Here is a 21,710-nt window from a genome sequence, read left to right as displayed (position 1 = left end):
GATGACGTCGGCAGCGAAATCTCGACTTCACGTTTAGGGTGCGCGCGGCGGGTTTCTGCCGAAACTCTCTAATGCAAAGGAGCTGTCGTGCCGTCGTGTCGAGTAGTTGTGTCGCCTATAGAGAGACAGAGATTTGTGAGGTAAATAATACACCATCAAACAGCAAAACGAGCGGCCGTCTAAAAAATACTTGCCCAAACCTGAAAATCTTCTTGAAAGAGCAGTAAACGATCAGCTCTTCACATTTCCTAACAAGAACTGATTTTTTTAGGTTTGAGCAATCAGACTTTAGAACCTGTCACTCCACTCAAACAGCAGTCTTAGATATCACTGATCACATCCTTAACAATAATTATGAACAATGGGAAGTTAACGGATGCTAATTTTTAGATCTTAAGAAAGCATTCGACACAGTTTACTATAAGATTCTTTTGTCTAAACTATGAAAATAGAGTCAGAGGATAAGAACTAAAATGATTTGAATCTTACCTTTCATGAAGAATGCAGGCCACGCAGATCGATGGTGCTACATCTGAATGAAATTGGATGTTGGGATTCCGCAGGGTTCCGTTCCCGGCCCCCGTCTCTTCATTGTTTTCATTAAAAGTTTGCCCTCGTGTATCTCAGTGCCACTATGATAATGTTTGACGACACATCTCCCGATAACATTAATTATGACACGAAGAATGGTCTTTAGTGCAATGGTTGATGAGCCACAAACTGACAATTAATGTGAATAAAAAAAAGGATTTTTGGCTGTCGTCCAAGATTACCAACATTTTCCCACGTGCAGGTTGTCTTAGGTGATTAACCCATTGAAAGAGTTTATTTGTTTAAATATCTTGGAGTTACTCTTGATGAATAAATGTCCTGGTCTAATCACGTTGATACTACTACCAAGAAAATATCCATGCACATGGTTGAAGCTACCCATAAAGATATACGCGATCACCGTGGCCAAGGCGGTCCACAAGTGGTGGTATTGATTACATTTAGTCAAGTAGGTGAAAATGTCTATTCCGACAAATTTTTAATGAAAGTGCATAGAAAACCTAATAAAACAATATTACAGTATAGAAAATACTACTTATATTAAAGAAATTACATTGTATTTGGGACAGGTAGACAACATGTAAAAGATTTTAATTAATTAAGGAGAGGTTTGTTAAGCGTTTTTGCCTCTCTGAACAGTTGTAAGTTTGTTCCAACCCATAGTCCAAAGGTACTGAAAAGTTTGGCAGCATTGGTCTTGGGAGCAGTGGACAGATGTAATGATCCGTTTGTCTTGGCACACGTATCAGCAGGGTGACATGGTTTGTCAAAGGGTAACTTGAGATATGATGGACTAAGATTGTTTATGTATTTGTAAACTTCACATATTCAGTGGTTTACATCGGGCTCACAATGGTGTCCTGGAAAGCGGTCCAAGCAGGTCCTGGATGTGAGTTCTGGGGTGAGCGCTAGGTATTTATCTGGCAAGTCGGTTGTAGAGTTTTAGTGAGTTTTAACGTATTTACCAGTTTCGTCCGAGTTATTTTGTCACGTGATATTTGAAGATATTTATCTTTTTTCTCTTTTTGTTTTCGTTTTTGTTTTCCGTATTTTACTCCATGTTTCATCTCACATTTTTATTTTAAAATATACTTATTTTGTATTTTAACTCCTGGGCGGAGGGAATGCTAGTGTTTTGTATGGTGTTTTGTAATACCTAGTCATTTTAATGTATTACCTTTTACATTTTACTTGCTAGATTTAGTTGTGCTCTGTGTTTTACAGTGTTTATACCCCTTGTTTTAATTAATTAATTAACCAATTAATTAATTATGTTCAAAATCGTATCAGAGCCCTCATAGAAAGCAGTTTTGTAATTGATGAGGCCACAATGTATAAATAAAACAATTATTAGAGGCAGTTCTTTAATTGATTTGCAAATTTATGGGCAAAACTGATAGAATGTCCGACAGCCGATGTTTTTTCGTAAGTACAAAATTCCAACGTATACAAGACCGTGCGCCTTCATGAGGTGCAAATCAGCGTCCCATTTCATGAAAGCTTCCGCCGCTCCCCTTTGTGACAGTGACAACGCCCCCTTTGTACTCGATCCAGAAAGGCCGACTTTCCACGTCACTGATGAAGGTTGCCTTGTCGTACACAGAATCACCTCCAGGCAATTCATAGCATTCGGTGATTTCAGTGTAGCAGGTTCTGATGGATGATTTTTAAATTCCCCAACCACCGACTCCTATAGACGGAAAAATGCAAATTATATACAAAACAAATCTAACGATAAACAATTTTATCTACCTAATAGAGCAAAATGGGACAGTTATACGACATCACGTAATAATAGAAACATAACAGATGGTAAAAAAATAAATATTTCCATTTAATCACAAGGGGCCAAGGGTTCAAGTCCATGAATTAAGACCTTGAAATCTGTAAACAGTGTGGGCCTCAAGCTGTGCCAAGAGAGGGCGCAATTATCCCAGCAAGGAAGCCTTTTTAGTAGAAACTACGCATCACTGGTTCTCCAATGTGTGTATGGGGAGGGGGCGTAATCATACATGTCGCCTCTACGTTTTAAGTTTGGTGAAGTGGAGTTCGGCTGCCACCATGATTGTCGTTTATTCCAGACTGTTTTCTCAAGTTAATTAAAAGAAGTATTTGAATGGCTACGAAAATAAGGGAAACCCGACAGGCTAATGGGGGAAACTTGGAATTATTATCACACTTAGACTAATAACACATTGTTCATTAATTAAGCACTCCCCATAACAATTGTAACATTGTACTACTTTCCCCGCCCTGGAACTTGGCCAAAACCCTCCCTGCTAACACAAACAAGAGATTAACCTATCAAAATAGAAGTGCAAGCAAGGTTCAAGGAATGATCGGTTTTTTGCTAACGGGTTTTTAAAAGAATTATTCCAAGAAGATTGCTGCCGTGAACTGTTTTTATATGGAGGGGGTATGATTTGTTATCAGCATCAACAGAGCCACTCCCCATCTTTTCTTATTGTTTGATTTTATACAGCTTCATGGACGAGTGGTCTGTTTGCTGATTTATTCAAGTAGTATTTTGCGACCAGCATGGAGAGAATTTTAGGTAGATGTCAATTTTAATACACTGATAGAGATACCAGCGTTTTTGCACAGTAGAGTTTTCTGGAAAGTATGTGTGAATTTTGCTTAATTTTAACAGTACAATACTTAATGGGAAGTCATTACTCGTCTCATGCAAGGCCACGGTAGTGGGTAGGTAGCACTTGTCAACACATAACGCTCCCGCGGGCCCATAGAGTGTTATCGATTGTGTGGCCGCTCTCGTCAACAGCGGACGTTCAAACAGTCAACACACCCTTGTTCACTTCCTTTGAAACTGTTTCGATTTCGGTTGACACGCGTTCACGCGCGGCGTAGTGACGTCACATGACGTCTTACAATGTATATTCACAAGAGTGCGCCATTTTGAACTAGTGATCGCTCAGCTATACCTACCTGCCATGGCCAACCTCCATAAACTCCGTGAAGCACTTCGTTTTTGGTTATTTTGGTGAAATGTTGGATGATGATGAATTTATGTTACTTTATGATGATAAATATAACGAACAAGTTATGAAAACATATCTCCGAGGTTTTATCCATTTGGAAAATGGATTCTTCTGTGAACGACGTGCTTGAGATGAACAGCAAAAATGCTCTGGACGCGTCCTGTATTCTGGGGCAGTAGCCGGGCCAGAGAACGAGGCTCATGCGCAGATTGACAAATGACGTAATTGCGTCGAAGCGGTCCACTATGGGCGCACCCACGCAAATAGGCCAGAAATATGTCTGCTGAGTACACAATAATTATGATCATTAACACAATAGTCCGCTGACAAGGATCACTTACTACATACTGTTCATTGTCCGTATCATTATCAGACGGTGCGTAAGGCCCTTTGTTTGGGGGTTATCGCTTCCTACTCCTCATTTACTGCGGAACCTCCCTGTAAGCCAGTTTGTATTTTTCCGTGACATCACAACACTTATGACTCAATTGTCTATTTTTATCGTCCTATTTAATCCTGTTTTCATCCTGTACTATGAAATGATTGCAGAATCATTTCATAGGACGTGTCAAATTGTGCCACGTTGTCTGACCCTGTACAATTTCATATTGATGTTCATCCCACACACAAGATCATCTTGTACCATACTTTCTGACCATATGCTATGCCCATACAAAATGTCATCTTCTGTCATGCATTTTACCCTACACCTGATTCCAATTAATATCAACATGATCATAATTATTATGCTTATGCATATTGATGTGACCTTTTGCGGTTCATGTCGCAAATGTCAAACTGTACCAGCCCCCCAGAAACATTTAGGGTACAGAAATAATTTAGGCCTACGGAGTTGTGCCTCTCCTTTTGCGCTGAGGAATTTTTTTTTTTATTTAGGAAAAGCTTCAAACTAGTCAGGGGATACAGATTATTAGTTCAGCTTAGCTTCAACGTGAAATCCAAGGCTCCAGCGTAACAAAGCTTTGACTTTTTTTTCTGCCCGAGACGGAGTAGGGCCTGGAAAACACTAATGGTACTCAAAAAATTTACAAAAGAAACACAGTGCACTAACAATGAGGGTCTTTTGTGGGTACACTGTGCTTCTTTTGTCAGATGTTCAGAGTGTGGCCTGGGCCTGAAAAAGACTGAATCGAACCCTGGCCGGGACATTTCTTCAGTTCTTAGTGCGTACCTGCAATTGATTGCTTGCTTAACATCCAATCACGAATTCAAGGCATGAAAATTCCAAAGGCCATTAAAACTCGGCGCTGCACGACAAACGCTCAATCGATATATACGTGTGTTTCTGCGGGGTTCAATTTACAAGTTACCATAGTGATCAGATGTAGTCGCTGAAGGACCTATGCGTACTTAGGAAATGTCTGTTTTCCCGGGAAATGAATATTTTTATTCTAAATATTGTAACTCATTCAGAAGAATAGTCGCCGAAATCGAGGAAAATACTGACAGACACTTCGAAAAACTATGAAAATAACTAAAAACCAAAGAATAGAGTTGTAAAGGCAGACACTGGTGATCCCTAACAAATTGTGAATTTTCCTTGACGCCCACGCAATTATGTTTCCAACGGAAAGTTTTGTATGGCTCGGAGTAAATAAACCAAATAAAACATTTGGAATAAAAACAGTCATTAGGGTGCATTTCAGTAGCTTCTCAGATGCTGACTCGGGTTCAACCTTGTCCCCAAAGTCTCACTTGCGAACTACGACCATTGTTAGGTCAGGGTTGTCCTTGGAAGCTACTCGAATGCTCCACTAATCTCTATACAGACAGGTACGGACGAGAAGTCGCACAGAGTCAGTGGCTAACACTGAAAAGGGCTGTCTACCACTAGACATTTTCCTCCTCTATTTTCTGAGGAGAGACAGGGGCACAGACCTCGAATCACTGGAAGCCATTTTTGGAAATAATGGATACATGAACGCGGCGCTTTTGAATTCATGCGCGTAAGAGCATTGTGCGCGTGCGGTCGTCATATCACACCGAGCTCCAAGTGAATTCCTACTGAGTCCCGCTATCTCGCATGAAAAACAATGCTCTAATGATAATCAGAGCTTGTAGTGCCTTTGCCTCCATCCAGGCCTGTCCATTTTCACGTTCAAATTTACAACTAAATGCATGAATGAATGGTTTGACAGTCTAACAATAGTCAGAAATGAAATTAAAGTAATAAAATACCAAACATTTAGCACAGAACAAGCAAACCGAGGTGACCAAAATGAAACGGCACAATTGCTTCATTTAAATAAGCAAAAATTATGGACAAAACTGGTAAAATGTCCAACTGCCATGGCGAAAGCGGAAGGTAGAAATTCCAACGTGCACAGGAACGGGTGATTTCATGTGGTACGCCTTAGCGTCCCACTCCATGAAAGCTTCCGTCTGTCCCCCCTTGCCGACAGTCACCACGCCCCCTTTGTACTCGACCCAGAAGGGTCGACTTTCCACGTCACTGATGATGCCTGTCTCATCGTGTACAGCATCGCCTCCGAGCAATGCTGGGCATATCTGTGAATAGCAGGCTCTAATTGATGATTTGGAATTTGACCAGCCGCCGATTCCTACAAAGAAAGAAGTATATTGTAACAGAAGTTGAGTCTATTACTTTCTTTTTAATAACAAGCAGTTGCTCCTTTAAAGCGGGTTATATATAGAGGGACCCCAATACGACGCTTTTAGCGTCGATCTGCGCGCTTCCGCTTTCAAAACGAGGCTGTATGTGTCAGTTTCAATTCTTAATACCATCAGACGATTGAAAGTAAGGAGTCGACACAAAGTACATAAAGGTATGCTAAATTCAGACTTTTTAGGCTTCAAATTTTGGTGGAAGAGTCTTTCAGGATGTCACGACACGTAAAATCAAAAGTGCAGTGGGCGTGGTTTAAACTGAAGTGGCGTCACACTTACGAACCGGATACTGTATGTACTGTGTCGACTCCGGGGGCGCACGCGGGGAAGTACAACACAGAGAGCCTCAATTACGATGCGGATATGCGCAGACGGCGCTGATGTGAAATCCCTCTATACAGTTATGGCCATGGAACGGCAGGGCCCCTTTTGTTCATTAACCTTTTGTCTTTAATCTAACTGTAGAGTACTGGCCTGGTTCAGTGGGTTCATAAATGCTAGTCTGGGTTGCTCGCTGCAGTCTTAAGAATTCCTTTCTGGCTTTTGTTTTATAAGCAGTTGTGCTACGTTCTTTTTGAACACCTTTCACTGCAAGCGGTAAAGGTGACTGCGGCATTGTTGAGTGAGTGGACTTGCGGTCAGGGTGTGGTAGTGGAAGGTGATGTGTAATTTGGTCTCACATTTTCAGCACATTGGTGCCTACCCATGTTTCTATGCATCTCTTGTTATTTGAAATGTCTTAGTTTGTGTTTCTTTACACCACCAGGACCATTTCTTTCTCTCTTTCTTTCTTTATTTTTTGGAAGTGGTTCAATGGTCTGCGCAGTAACTATATGTACATCTATGTTCTGTTTATTTCTTTTATACACCACGTGTAATTTCCTCCAATTTATAACCTAATGAGCCCTTCCTCTGTGCTCTAATCATTTCCTTTTGTAGGTGAAGAAGCGCCCGTTCAACTAGTTATTGTTGATATAAGGTACGTGGATTTCGTTTTTATATTTTCATTGTTGTTCCATTTTTCACCATTAAATTAAACTTACATGTAGCTCGTTCCCCCTTACTGGCGGTTGGCCTCTGATAGGTTGTCGTTACAATATTTTCTCGCAAAGTGCAAGGTCAATGTGTGATAGGAGGGTATGGTGTTCCATATGTGCCATCCGGCGTCACATTTTTCAGCCGGCGTCGCATTTTTCGACGGGCCACCATAGAGGGTGAGTGAAATCCAAAATCTAACCCTGAAGTACAGGATTTACCCAGTATAGCGTAACCAGACAGAAGGGGGGGGCTTTAGAGGGGGAGGATGTAGCGGTCGCACTCCCAAAACCACAAGCGGCACAGAAATACAAAAACCCCTAAATTTCGAACTTGTTGGACAATAATATTACAGATAAGAGAAATGCAATCTTTTAATGCACGATATAAAGGAATCTTTTCCTTATGCTAGATAAGGGAACTGTGTTGGTTATAAATGTTAAGTGGAAGGGACTACTTTGACATACTTCTCTTCATTTAATTTCATTACGGTTTGTTAGAAATAAAAGATCAACCAGCAAATTATAAGACTATGTATGTAGATATAGATATATATATAGATATATATAGATATGGATATATATATTTATACATGCAACAATTTAGAAAAATTCCAAAACAATACTAACAATTCATGTATCAAAAAGTTAAACGATTGATAATAAGGAGAAAAAATTTTAAAAATTGCCCAAGACAAGCTTCTGAAATAAAACAAGCTTACAATCAACAAAGTGCATAAATATTACCTATCTCGGCAAAGATGGACCCTTTTGTTTGGCTTTCTGCCAGAGCTACCAAGGCGTCCGCGTTTGCCTTGACCGTGAATTCCAAACGAAACGGCGGGATGATTGGCCGCAGGACGAAATCAAACCTAGGTGGGCTGGCCGGCTCAGTGCTGAACGAGCAGGCTACAGCATAAACAAGAAACGAATTAATGACTCAAAGCAGACTATTGAAAACAATACATTTAAATTGATATATTCCACACGACATTGCTGTTTTTATGTGATTATGCGATGTTATTTCATGAATTCATAATTATCCATTATTTATTCATGGTTTACGCTTTATTTAATTATCCATATTCTCGCAGCCATACGGCTGAATTAAAATGGCATTGACAAAAATCAAAACGAGAAAATTCCATGAAATTGATACATACATAAAATAATTAAAAAGTAATCCAACCTACAACTATCATATAGCACATGGCATGATGACATAGCAAACATGCATAAGACCGTAAAAACGAATAACATGACCATGTATAGAAAGGAGCATGTCTGAACTTGGAAGGGGGAAAGTAGGTAGGACGGGCATGGGTGGTGAGTGAATTAGACTATTTATAGATATAAAATACAAAACATGCGATGCAAAAAGTCTGTTTCAGGTACCTGAGGCCATAATTTTTCTGGGCGTCACTAGGCGGCGTAATTTCTCCTAGGTGGAATGCGCTGTTATGTACGAGCTCGTATTAGTGTAGTGCAACCTTAAGAAAACTAACTGCGCCTTTGACCAAGAGTCACTGCGCTGCTGAACAGCTCTCTATGGGCTGCCAAACAACTCTCATCGCGCAGTGAAACTACGCTTACCGCGCAGTAAAACAATTCTCTCATCGCACAGTGAAACAACTCTCTTATCGAAGTTTAAGTACGAATATTTTGGAGGGTTGCTGGATTAAACAGTTTTTTTTAACAACTGGAATAAAAATTTCTTTGGGTCATCATCAAATCCCAAAGCCCAGACGATCTTATACATATGTACCAGATATTTCATTCTTAGTAATGTAGACCTTTCAAACATGTCCTAGTCAACTTCATATTCAAATTTTGTCATTTTGTATTTCGGTGACTATTTTACATTTTGTTGTGTGTGGTTTTGTCCGTGTTTGAGGAAGAAAGCTCACTGTTGGAGACTTTTCAATTTTGGGTATTCGCCTAAATAGTTTATTTTCTTATTTTACTTATTTTTAAATTCTTGAATTTTATTTTTTTTTATTGGTTTGTTGAAGAACAACATGCCACTAAAACAGTGTAAAGTTGGTCTAATCGCACACTTTCGACTACAATTCTAGTCCCTTCTTTTGTGGTACATATTTCCTGGTCTGTTTTGTCAACAGGTTCTTATTCAAACAACGTGTATGGTTCCTGTACAGTCCAACATGTCTGCCAATGAAGTCTTGCTCAGAGACGTAGTCAAAAAGTTGCAATATTATCACTGTGAGATCGGAACTTGTAAAAAGTCGTTACATATTGTAAAGTTTAGAAGGTTTGTTTACTATCTTGTTAACTTTCCTTCAAAACTTCCGATAGTGACGTTAATGAAATTTGTGTCTAATTTAATGACCGCTTTGGATAGCAAGAGTTAGAGAATGTATTAGGATATACACTGTATTTTAAGCTGTTTTGAGCAGATTCTGCTCAACGATGCTTTAAACGTTGGGGCAACTGTCACCTTACAGGTGAACCCCTCTCACTTTGGTCGAGTTCGGGCGGCCTGTTCTTGACATGGGTTTCTTGTTCTCGCGCTCGAACGGTGGGAACACGACTCAAGAACACTGTTTTCTGAACAGGATCGCACACCACTTCCTCGTCGGGGTTTTACAGGAACACACAGAAAAAACTCTCGAGATTTTGATTTTTGAACAGCTGCAAACATGGCAAAAAGTAGAGCAATGGCTTACAAAGCCAGAGACAATAGGAAATTTTGAAAAAAAGTATCATTAATTATTCTTCATAACACAGAAATGAATGTTCCAGTTTTAACACAAAAGAATTCAGCCCATTTTTCTGAACATTAACTCTCGAATAACGTAACATGTTGCATGTTACTTGTCACTATTAAACTACCAGCGATAACCCGTTGTACGTTCCCAGCGTTCGAGCGGCTGAATCAAGAATAACAAATCGAGCTGGTCGTGAACATACGAGAACAAGCCGCCCGAACTCAGCCTCTGTTACAACTGTGAATCCGCCCTGAGCTGAAGTGCAACCCTAATTGGCGAAAGAAAGGCAGATGGTTACAACCAAGTTCTTGCACGCGTTCTGCGCGTACGCAAAGACAATACGTTCCGGAATCCGGTTCGTAAGTGTGACGTCACTTCAGTTTAAACCACGCCAACTGCAGATACACTGCACATAGAGTTACATGCATTGATCGCCGTTTACATGGGACCATGGAACCGGAAGTTAACGAGCAACGTCAGCGATCGTCCAATGGAAGCCTGCAAATCGTGGCGCGTCCGCCTTTGTGACGAAGTCACTTACCGGATAAATTTGTTGCGCGTACTCAGCGTGCCTCTCGTCAAACACGTATAAACTGGCACAGCCTTCACGGCGAGTTGGTACCAAAAGGACTATCAATTCAGTTTAACGGATAAAGTAGTAGTGTGTAATTACGGGTTATTATTAATTGCACGGCACACTTCATACAGGATAAACAGCGCGAGTATTCTTGAAATTTGTCTTATGAAACTGCCTCTTCTCCCCACCCATTTCGTTTTTCTGCCACAGTTGTTTCCATATTCTTATGGCAGATTAGACAGCAAAGTTTTCTCATGCTAAGTTTAGGGAGAAGGTTGCGTTATGCAATTTGAGCCAAGACCCCCCCAATAAATATCTTTCCGAAACATCACGGAACGCATGGACAATCTTTACTATTTGTGGGAAACTCTAATATAACATTGACAAAAGATGTCACAAATTCTGTTTGGCAGTATATTTGACATAGACCCAGCGAGCCATGAATGGAACTAGGACCTATTGAAAAGCTGGAACTGTGCTAATACCAACAAATTTGGGAAGATTTGGGTTTAACTACTTACAACTGCAATCTGATGTTCGCTCGACTCCGTTCTTCCCACGGCATTCCTTTCTAAAGGCAGTAAAAGTCTTGTCTCGTAGAGCGACAAAATCCTCTCTGGCCTCGGCCACTACTCGGACGCTACATGCTGCCCCTTCGACGCTGCTTAAAAACAGAATTATCATCAGACAACATAGAAAAACGACGCTCAAAACATAACTTGGCGGTAGCATTGTATACTGTGAATGTTTAGTATTAGCTAAGCAATTTAGAGGAGAGCGGCAACTTCTGCCAGTATCGATACGGTCATTGAAATGTTGCAATATGCTCCAAGCACAGAGGGGAGTCAATTCATTTGATGTATGGATCGCCAGTATACATTCCCTTCAGTTACCCTGACAGTAACGGTGCGTTTCTCGCTATGAAATGTGTATTTGCCTTGACCAGAAGCACCCCATTGGTTAAACAGAGTCGTGCAGACAAAACGCAGGCTGACTGCAAAAATGGTATCCATTCATGTCGCGTGCTTTTCAGTAAGGCGAGTCCCGGAAACCTGGCAAGCAAAAATCGTCAAGCAAACAGAAATCAAACCCTAGGTAAATTTCGATTAGTGACAGTATCTACACTATTTTGTCAAAGACTTTGTCCTGTAAAATCAATTTGTCATATCCTTTTACATGACGATGTTTATTTGTCAATTGACAACTACCGGTAACAGATTAGTCCATCATTGAAATTAGTCCTTAACTGATTTTAATTCCTTCAGTAACTTTACCGACTTGCAGTACATCGATTTTAATTTGTTATTCCAATCTGCAACTCAACAATTACAACTAAACTGAACAATTACATGCATTATTCATATTTTTGAAGGCATTTTCATCCTGATTGACTAAATACAATAAAAACAGTTTTCTGTGAGCGTACCGTTCTGTTCCACCATAGCAATGAATAACTAAACGGATGAAATTGTTATTAATCTCTTCTGATAATAGATAACATATATCCATCAAATTGTGCCTTTGCATAATTATCTTCTAAAGTTCGAAAAAGTTGAAACATTTTCAGAGCTGTATATTCAAGCATTCCCGTTACTATATTTAGCATTTAAAAGCCCCAGAAACAGTAGTACAACCTTTCATGAGGAAGAAAAAAATTAAGTGTAAAAACCCTATCCAGGAACATGGACACACAATGAATTGGCATGCGGTTCCCAAAATGAATTTTTCTACTTTAGAACGCACGGAGCAAACAAAGTTTATTGGCCGAAGCTTTGGTTACTCGTGATCCTGGGAATGTATGGAAATGCAATAAATCCACAGGTATGAGAAATTGTGATGTTACTGAACTGAAGTCATCATCATAGGACATTATTAAATTGAGGAGGGGGCAGACGTCAGAATGGGCATCCAACTTCCATGCCTAAAGGTTTATTGCTATTGAACGGATCCTCATTAATGAAGTATTGCCGCCAGCCATATCTTGAAGTCGTCCTCTAATGTTAATCCCAATTTAAAGCAAATGGAAATTACACAGAAATGATGAGCGAAAGACGAACATTTTGCCGGTAGACCGTGAATTCATTTAATTCAAAAGGGAAATACATGGACATGACAGCTCACCTGTCGATCGGACACCTCTGAGGACGACAGTAACATGCATTGCAAACCCACTAGGGCCTCGTTGCACGTGCAGCTAGGCTCTGAGCCAGCAATTAACTCGGTAGGCAACCACCCTTTGCATCATATTCTCTGAGTTCACCATGGAGTCAAAGAAATATCTCTTGCAAACGTAATTTCAGAAGAGGGTAAATGCTGGAGATGTGCACGACACCAAACTTTGTGTCTGCAGGTATGTTGCCAGAACTGTCAAATGATTGATACTCAATATGGCGCACAATCGATTTTTATAGGTCAGCTTTGCACAGCTGCGCCTGCCTGCCAGGTTAAATTTCTCGCTTATCGTGTAAATCGGGACTTCCAAATGCCCCCCACCTGGTTAGTGGTCGATAACGTTTTCTTTTAATGTAACAAAAATGCCAGCGTGGATTGTGCTTTCCTGATATGGTTTCTTGTGTATAGCAGCCTGCCCATGGTTCGACAGCAAAACTAGGAAAGCACTTAATGGAGTAACTGGGAAAAGGTGAGGAAGGCATGAGCCTCCGTAACAACTGCTCCATCAGATTCAATGAGGAGAGACACCAGTGGCGAGATCACCTTGTTGGTCTTAAAGTTTACGTGCGCGTGCTTTGTTCCCGAATGACTTTGCTATTTTGAAATAACAAATATCATCAGTGCGTATCACGGCAGACTGCAGTGGGTCTGTTGATTTGAATCATATTGCAGCCGCGTTGCCGGTCAGCTGGCAAAGGGTACCTGTGAAGATCCACGGTGGAGCCGCTGTTGGTCGGACGAAAGAATAGACCAGTTGCATGGTTGTGGAATTAGGGCGGTTTTGCTGCGTTATTGTAGAAGGAAAGCCGCATTTGTGAAAGTTGCCCAGAATGGCTAGACCCTCCAAACCCGAAAAAGGTACACAATAGTCCTTTGACAGGCGTGTTGGAAGCAAGGCCGGATCCAAAACCTAAATTGGTAGGGGGCGGCAAGCAGCGTCCCCGGTGCATATTTGCAGCTTCTCTGAAACGATTTCCTGAACAAACTTTCCACACAAAACGACCTGCCTGTAAGCAAAATAATAACTTCACTCTCACTGATTAAAAAAGGAAATCGTCATCTTGGGGGGGCGTGGTCCCCGTTGCCCCCCCCCCTGTTTCGCCCTAGGTTAGGAAACCCATAGTCTACGTGCTTTACGAGACTGTTGCTACGAAGATGCTAGATAAGTCTGCAATACAATGAATTCTTTTATGGGTAAATGTAGAATTTATTTTTAAAATTAATGAGAACTATGGGATTAACACGGGGTGCCCCTTATTCATACGTCGCATTGAGCAACATGGATCATTTCATTCAGCAGTTAAAATGAATCGTTCTCTTACTGAACTCATTTTTCCATGATCTTAAAGAAATTGTAGAAGGTGCATGTGAATATGTCAGCTGATGGCCCTCGCTGTAATTTCTCTCTATAGTTTCTTCTTTTTTGCAGGGGGAGGGAGGAACCATTAAGACCGATTACTTTACGAATGAAAAAACGTATTTGGTCTTTAATGAAATTATATTTCCTTTCACCTTAGCGCTGACTTACTAATCAACTTTGTACAATGGTTGTTCGATAATAATGAGGCCTATTTTATCTAAGGAACGGTAACGAGACACATGTACTAATGCATGGCCTTTATGAGTTTGCAAATTTATGGGCAAAACTGGTAAAATGTCCAGTTGCCACGGTTGATGTGATAGGTAGAAATTCCAACGTGCACAGGTACGGGTGATTTCATGTGGTACGCCTTAGCGTCCCACTCCATGAAAGCTTCCGTCTGTCCCCCCTTGCCGACAGTCACCACGCCCCCTTTGTACTCGATCCAGAAAGGCCGACTTTCCACGTCACTGATGATGCCTGTCTCATCGTGTACAGCATCGTCTCCGAGCAATTTTTGGCATATCTGTGAATAGCAGGCTCTAATTGATGATTTGGAATTTGACCAGCCGCCGATTCCTACAAACAGAGAAGTATATTTACTCACAAAGTACAAGGTCGGTATGCGAACGGGACGTGATTGAAGTCCACAATTTAACCCAGAAGAATAAAGTTTACCTAGTGTTTGGAGATTTTAAGAGCAAAATTGAGACGTAGAATTAAGTCATGAAAGCAAAACTGCTTAGTCGAAAGAAATGAAGGATTTAAGCATGTGCTACAGGAGAATTACCAAAACCACTAATAGTGTGTCTTCTAACAACACATATCCCCCTGAATTCGAACTTTCAAATAATTAAGAAATTGTAAATTAGAGAAACGCCATCTTCCAATGTACAAAGGAAAGGAAAAGGACATCTTAATAGGCATCGGCACAGTGGTGGACGTTGGAACAACCGTATTCGTTCATGTAAAGACAGGACCAGTATTTGAGACTTAATTTTATTCTTCATCTGCTTAAAGAATGCAACCATCCCTAACATTTAGCCTCACACCTCAGAAAGGCCAAAAATTACATTAACTTTGGTACCCCAAAACAAAATCCCCCCAAGAAAAAAAATGACCCTCTTTGTTCTAACAGAAGACCGCAAATTCTGAACTTTTGGGGAGTATTTTGTATGCATAATACCAATTACTTTGCTAAGAAAAGTGGATACCAAAACCAACTATGAGCGAAAAAGTAATAAGTCAACACAAGCGTAAAAAACATGGAAAGCCCTTTTGAAATCTGAGGACAATACATGAAATAAACGTAGTTATTTTGCCTCAGGCACAATTAAATCACAAATGAAAACAGAGAAGTGTGGTGGTATTACCTATCTCGGCAAAGACAGAGGCCTCCGTTTCGTTTCCTGCCAGAGCTACTATGGCGTCCGCTTTGGCCTTGACCTTGAAATTCAAACGAAACGGCGCGATGATTGGCCGCAGGACGAAATCGAACCTGTGCGGCATAGCGGGTTCAGTGGTGAACGAGCAGGCTTCAAAATAAAAGGAGACACCATAAAGACTCAGCGAGCAGACTGTTGTTGACTCTGAGATTGCAAAGTTACATTTAGGGTGACATCTGCAGCTTCACTGCATTATCTAACTTTGCAGTCTCTTTGATTTATTGAATGAGCGCTCTCTCTTTGTGTATTAATGGAAGTCACTCCATGCGGACGCTCCAAATCCGAGACATGCATCATCAGAAACTCCGTGAAAACTATCCACCTCGAGCAGAAGCACATCCTCATTTTTTGAAAAACTGTATTGGTTTGGATTGTTCATTTTGTTGGTAGCGATGCGACCCTAACGCGTGCATTTCCTAGTTCGTGAACCAGCGGAGATCAGTTCCAACCAAAGGAGGGCAAGATCGGGCGCGCACTATAGTTCGACCGGTAGTCAGTTGCTTTTTAACAATGCGCGTGTGTAATTGTTGGTCAATTTTTTAAAATCTCATCGTTTAATACTCACGTTTCACTGTTTGCTGCGATTCTCACAGCGTACATGGTCATTGAAATCTCGTACAGTTATTTTAATGCGAATGGTTCGCTCTGCAATGATAAATGAAATCGGCTATTGATAACCAGTGGTGCGACTGTGCCCTTGGGCCTTGTCCCAAATGGCCGACTAGATAGTCCAAACCATTCGTCGTTTGGGCGTTAGTCGAACTATAGTTAACTGTAGTCGTCGCTCGAACCTACCCGAAGCTTCTGTTGTTTAGAAAATAGCGCCCTCTCTTGATCAAGCTTGAGGTCCATAAATAAAGGACAAAGTGAAAACCTAATAAAGCAGATTATACTTTGACCCAGCTGCATGGACATCGTTAAGCAGACTAGGGGTCCGTTGTAATGTACACACACAAAATCAACATTTTAAAAGAGCCACATGTGGCCCAGATTTGCGTAATTACATGTTTGAGGACCTTATAGCTGTTTCCTTTCTTTTAGATAATCAGTCAGTTATTGAAAGCTATTTTAAAACCTGAAATCTATGATTTTAGAAAATTGTGTAACTACAAACTTGCACTAAAGCAATTTGAAATTCGTAATGTTTCTAGAATGCGCATGCACTACCTGCGTTAAAAATAGCCAGTTCAATCTTATAACACATATGAAACTACTTGAGAATTCTGCTAACCATTTAAACGATCTTCGTATTCAGTCAATTACCCTCAAATTGCTTTGAACTTGATAATTTCTCAGAACTCAATGTGTGTTAATGAGTTTGTTTCTGCATTCAATTGGGGACCTTGAACAATAGAGGACAATAAGGTCCCCGATTGACAGAGGGTCCCCGATTGACAACTGTGTACAAAACATATGGGTGGTCTTCTAAAAAAGTTTAAGTACAAACAAAAGAGGAACAATAGGGGGTCCCCAGTTGCAGGCAAATACACACTTGTGTGCTAGGGTAACAAAAGGATGGTTGCTGGATAGCGCATTGACTACAGACTGTGGACTGGACTCAAATTAGTAACACAGACTATTGAAAACAATATACTATACTACTATACCGAGATACTGCACATGAAATTGCTGTTTTGAATCTCGCTTTTATGCAGTGTCTGTCTATTCACTGCCAAGTGTCTTAGTTTATTCACAAATATCAAAGACAGTTTTACCCATTCATTTCCATCAAGGTCGGTCTTAAACGGTTGATAAATCAACCGCGAGTAACAAAAGTAGAAACAAACAATGACAAATGTGTACATGTATTTCTACTTCAGTGCTAGATTGCACTCGATGATTTGTAATTAATAATAATTTAATTAATTCATAATTTATTTCAACGGCGAAATGTTGAAATAAATTATTTCATTTTTAGGAAAGAAGCTACATTTTTCCCACTCCCACGCACATGCCGATGGGTTTTGAAGCTCAAAGAAATTCAGTACAAGAGACAAAATACGCTTTAGCCACTTTTAAATGTGATTTAAGATCATAAGAGAAATAATAAACGGAATCCTCTGGCGTATTTTTGACCCGTAGACCAGATCTATTTTGATGCGACGTAATAGAAGCCCAGGAAATTTTTGAGTGAGGGAATTATGTTAAAAACCTTATGATTGAATTGTGATTTAGAACTGTTACAAGGACCAACAAATGTAACCTTCTTGACCAAAGCAAGGTACAGTATTACCAGGACCGATTGTTGACTTTCTCTGTTAGGTCTCATCGAGCATTGGAATTTACGGCTTCTAACTTGCTGAATTCTGTTAACAAAACCTCCAACTCCGGGTCTGTTATTTGGCACAGAAGCAACAGCGATAATTATTTAGACTGGAGCCCGGAGTGTGTTCTCTGTCTTGAGGTGTTTGTGGAGAAGACAAATCATGCTTGGAGGGAATAGCTTGTGAAATTGAATAGAAAATTGTCCAGTGAAACTAAAAAAGCCACTCCCTCTCTGAGCAACACCTTACTGCGCTCTTTCACTTATTTTGTGTCGTTTTCTGGCGGCAGTGGCAGGTGAATAAGAATAGGAAAAAAACAAACATAACGGATAAATGGTAAAGTTCGTGTACGATCATTCAGGGGATATTTGTCAAATTAATCAAATGGTATTTAAAGAAATGGAATAAATCGTCACCGTTTTCAAGAATAGACAGAAGTCTCGCCGGAGAGTAAAACTTAGTTTGGAGAAAATCGCATTTGAGTTGGTCTCTTTTACAAACGCTTATTTTCCAAGTATATTGCATTCCTTTGACTCATCCAATACTACATCCCGGGATCTCAAATGACAAAAAACTGCAAATTGATGTTTACACAAATCAATTTAATTTGTTTAATTTTTAAACAAACACGTTTTTTGTTCGTGAAAACGCTAAAATTTGAGTGATGTTTGTTTCTTCGTTAATTAAAACGGCATGGACAGTACACGTGCACGTGTTTGCTATAGCGCGTGCCAGGTGCAATTATTATTGCATTTCCATAAGTTCCGGAGTCAACTTTGTCTTTCGTGAAAACGGTAAAAACAGAAGCGTTGTGCCCATGATTTTGCCCTTTACTGCTAACATATTACCAAAGGAAGACAACGTTGTTTCTTTGTGAAAACAGAAAGTACGGTTAATTTTAAATTTGCTCTACGGGGATCATCGTGATTTCGCTGATTTCAATAGATTTGGCAAAAGATTATTACACCAGGTTGTAGGCATCATACAAGTTGAAAAGAAAAATCAGAAATTTTAAAAGATATCGTGATTTAGGGGCGACTTTGCCTCTTCGTAAAAACGGTGAGAAAATATGCACCGATCGCCTTTGGTTCGGCTAATATCATTTCCGAAAGCCCAGCCGGTCTTACACGTTTTAGACCAGTCAGACTCATATTTAATCACCATTGAACACCGTCCATGCCAATTGCAACATGCATAAATCAACAGTATGTTCAAGTTGATATTGCCTGTAAACTATGCTATGCTTTCTTTGCAACCCAACATGGCTGCCATAGACCTCTTCACTAATAAATTCATAATTATGCACGCTTGCGCACAAATAGCCTTAGCGGCAAGAAGTGTGAGCGGGCTGTTAGTATACTGTACGTACGTAGCTTACCATTGAACTTGGTCATAGTTCGGAGTACTACCAAAAGAAATGGTATCCAATTGTTGTGTTTGGGGTTGTACAAGACAAAGTGCAGAAAGAGAAAGAGATCTGGTTCTTCAGATTTCCCAAGTGCAGAAAAGAGCCAATCGAATGGGTACAGTCCCGGTGCATTTACATTAAACATCAGTACATGTTTTTACAAATGCACAGGTTCGCTCCAAAAACACTAACATTGTAGTTTATACTACTTACGATGGAAGGGGTCCATACTAAGAAACGGTGATCTCGTGCGCACAGGAAAATTCACGATTATGAAGTCTTTTTACAGAGCATTAAAAATTCCGCTTAGATAAGAAACTAATAGCAAAACTATTTAATGGGATTTTCTGAAGAAAAAAAATAACATAGCCAGAAAACCTGAGAGTAAATGATCATCAAAGTGGCCCGCTCACACTTCTTGCCGCCAAGGCCATTGGTGCGCATGCGTGCATAATTATGATTTTATTAGTGAAGATGTCTGTAAAAATCTTACTCAGTGACGAAGTGATTAGCCGAGAGTTGCAATATTATTTTGTGAGATCGAGATTTTTAAAAAGTAGCTTCATATCATAAAATTGTAAGGGGATTTAATCCACCGCCTTTTTTCCATGGATATACGATTGTTTTTGTCAAAGATGATTTTGGCAGTTCAAACCTTTTGATACTTTCTCTAAGGTTCTGTCGTGTAAGATCAAGGATGTTGATGTGTCAGTGGCCTAGCTTATGGTATTTTCTTCAGTTAACTTAGGTTTGCATTCATGTTTACGCGTTTACGTTCTTGTATGTGTGTGTAATTGGCCACTCAAGACAGCAAAGAGTCGGTGAGTGTATTTGGATATACATTGCATTCTGAGCTCTTTTGGACAAAATTGTGGTTCGAAACGTTTGGGGGTATCGTTGCAAGGTGAACCCATCTCACTTTGACTCTTCACAAAAGCTACTGTGACTAGGCTAATGCTGAATTACGGTAACTACCTATTGTGCAAGGCGCTCACTTCAAAGAGGGTAGGTCTAAGTAGAGCGATTTTTCTTACAGAAGTATCCGAGGTTTCTTTGAAAAGTTTCCGACATCGCCCCATTCCGACACCGCCTCTCCCCCTCCCAGCTGTTTCCATACTTTGAGGTGGATCGGTGAGCAAATTTTCTCGCTTTTAGTTTTCGTAACCAGATTTTGTGTCGCACCATTTGAGTCCCCCCACGATAAATATTTTTGAAACAACATTATCAAAAGCACAGACAATCTTCATTGTTTGGAGGGGATACTTTGTAATCATGAACAATGACGACAAGCGATGTTAAAACGACTTCATAAATAACATGGAATGTTTAAGCCGAAATTGAATAAATGCCTTCAGAAAGCTGGAACTGTATTGATATTAACAAATTTCTTGAGTAACATATTATTTTGGGAAGAATTATGCAAAGCTACTTACAGCCGCTACTGAAGGCGGTCTCGGCTCTTTTTCTCCATCGGCATTTTTTTCTGAATGCAGTGAAAGTCTTGTCACGGAGAGCGGCAAAATCCTCCCCGGCTTCGGCCACTGCTCGGGCGCTACATGCTGCCCCTTCGACGCTGCTCAAAGACAGAATTATCATCAGATAACACAGAAAAATGAGGCTCAAACCATAACTTGCCGTTAGCATACTGTCAATCTTTGATTTCATGTACGTAATTCAGAGGAGAGCGGCAACTTCTGCCAGTACCGATACGGTCATTGAAATGTTGCAATACGCTCCAAGCACAGCGGAGAGTGAATTCAGTAAGTATGTACGCTATATGCGCATGATTGGATCACGTCATAATTACCAGGGCATACGTTCCTCGTCTCTTGATATGTGAATAGGATCTGCTCCTCCTAAGTCAGAGTCGTAATGTTGCCTTCCACTGGGAAATAACACTAGGGCTGGCCGTTAGCACAAAAGCAACAATATGAAGCGGTGTTATCAAAGAAAACGTACACAGCTATCATAACAAAATAATACTAGACCCAGCTAATAGCATCAAATAACTCCTACCAAGGGTGATATTTCGGCCAACATATTGAACTATATAGAAGCTACTTGAGAGATGTCTACTGTATCGTAACCTTCTGTTGCCCTCCGGAATCACGGGTTGATGATTATGATGGCGGTATAGCGGTTTGGGCATGTTGCCTTCATAGGTAACCTCGTTGATAAATGAATTTCCTTTTGCTTTTAGGTTGTAAATGGGATGTTGTAATTGATTTCGGAGACATTTAAAAGTATTCAAAATTTTATTTGGACTCTGTATAGAGTAATTGGCTTTTTCGCAAGTTGCGAAAAAGGAATTCTTTTTGTTCTGTTTGTTTGTTTTATTTTTGTTATTTTTTTTCTTCTGATGATGATGACGCAAATCCCCTTTGTTTAGAATACGTTTCTTCCACCATCCACTTTAGTCCCTTAGCAACTTTGGATCTTTGTCTAAAGACGTGCATAGAACAATGACGTCATGATGACGTAATCAAGTGATTTATTATTGATTTTTTTCCATTTATTCAGCCCA

General features: G+C 40.2%; 1 protein-coding gene across 3 annotated transcripts; it reads right to left on the bottom strand.

The window, feature by feature from the left end:
* Positions 1-4,469: 4,469 nt before the first annotated feature.
* On the bottom strand, positions 4,470-20,926 carry LOC110984328 (uncharacterized). Of its 3 annotated transcripts, XM_022244382.2 has the most exons (5): positions 20,620-20,926; positions 15,443-15,604; positions 11,059-14,648; positions 7,982-8,143; positions 4,470-6,133 (listed from the first exon to the last, which is right to left on the bottom strand). In XM_022244382.2, the coding sequence occupies exons 3-5, from the start codon at positions 11,267-11,269 to the stop codon at positions 5,829-5,831; spliced, it is 678 nt and encodes a 225-aa protein (XP_022100074.2). In that variant the 5' UTR covers positions 11,270-14,648; positions 15,443-15,604; positions 20,620-20,926; the 3' UTR covers positions 4,470-5,828. The 3 variants fall into 3 exon arrangements, 2 of the variants coding, with proteins under 2 accessions (XP_022100074.2, XP_086998823.1); XR_015426895.1 differs by lacking the exons at positions 4,470-6,133; positions 7,982-8,143 and having other exon boundaries at positions 11,090-11,198; positions 12,659-14,648; XM_087142697.1 differs by lacking the exons at positions 4,470-6,133; positions 7,982-8,143 and having other exon boundaries at positions 11,089-14,648.
* Between the last annotated feature and the right edge of the window lie 784 nt (positions 20,927-21,710).

The sequence above is a fragment of the Acanthaster planci genome, linkage group LG10, assembly GCF_054643075.1.
Source record: "Acanthaster planci isolate LZ-2023a linkage group LG10, COTS_SCS, whole genome shotgun sequence".
NCBI classification, from domain to species: Eukaryota; Metazoa; Echinodermata; class Asteroidea; order Valvatida; family Acanthasteridae; genus Acanthaster; species Acanthaster planci.
The sequence above is the reverse complement of the archived record's forward strand: the minus strand, read 5'-3'. Positions and strand labels throughout refer to the sequence as shown.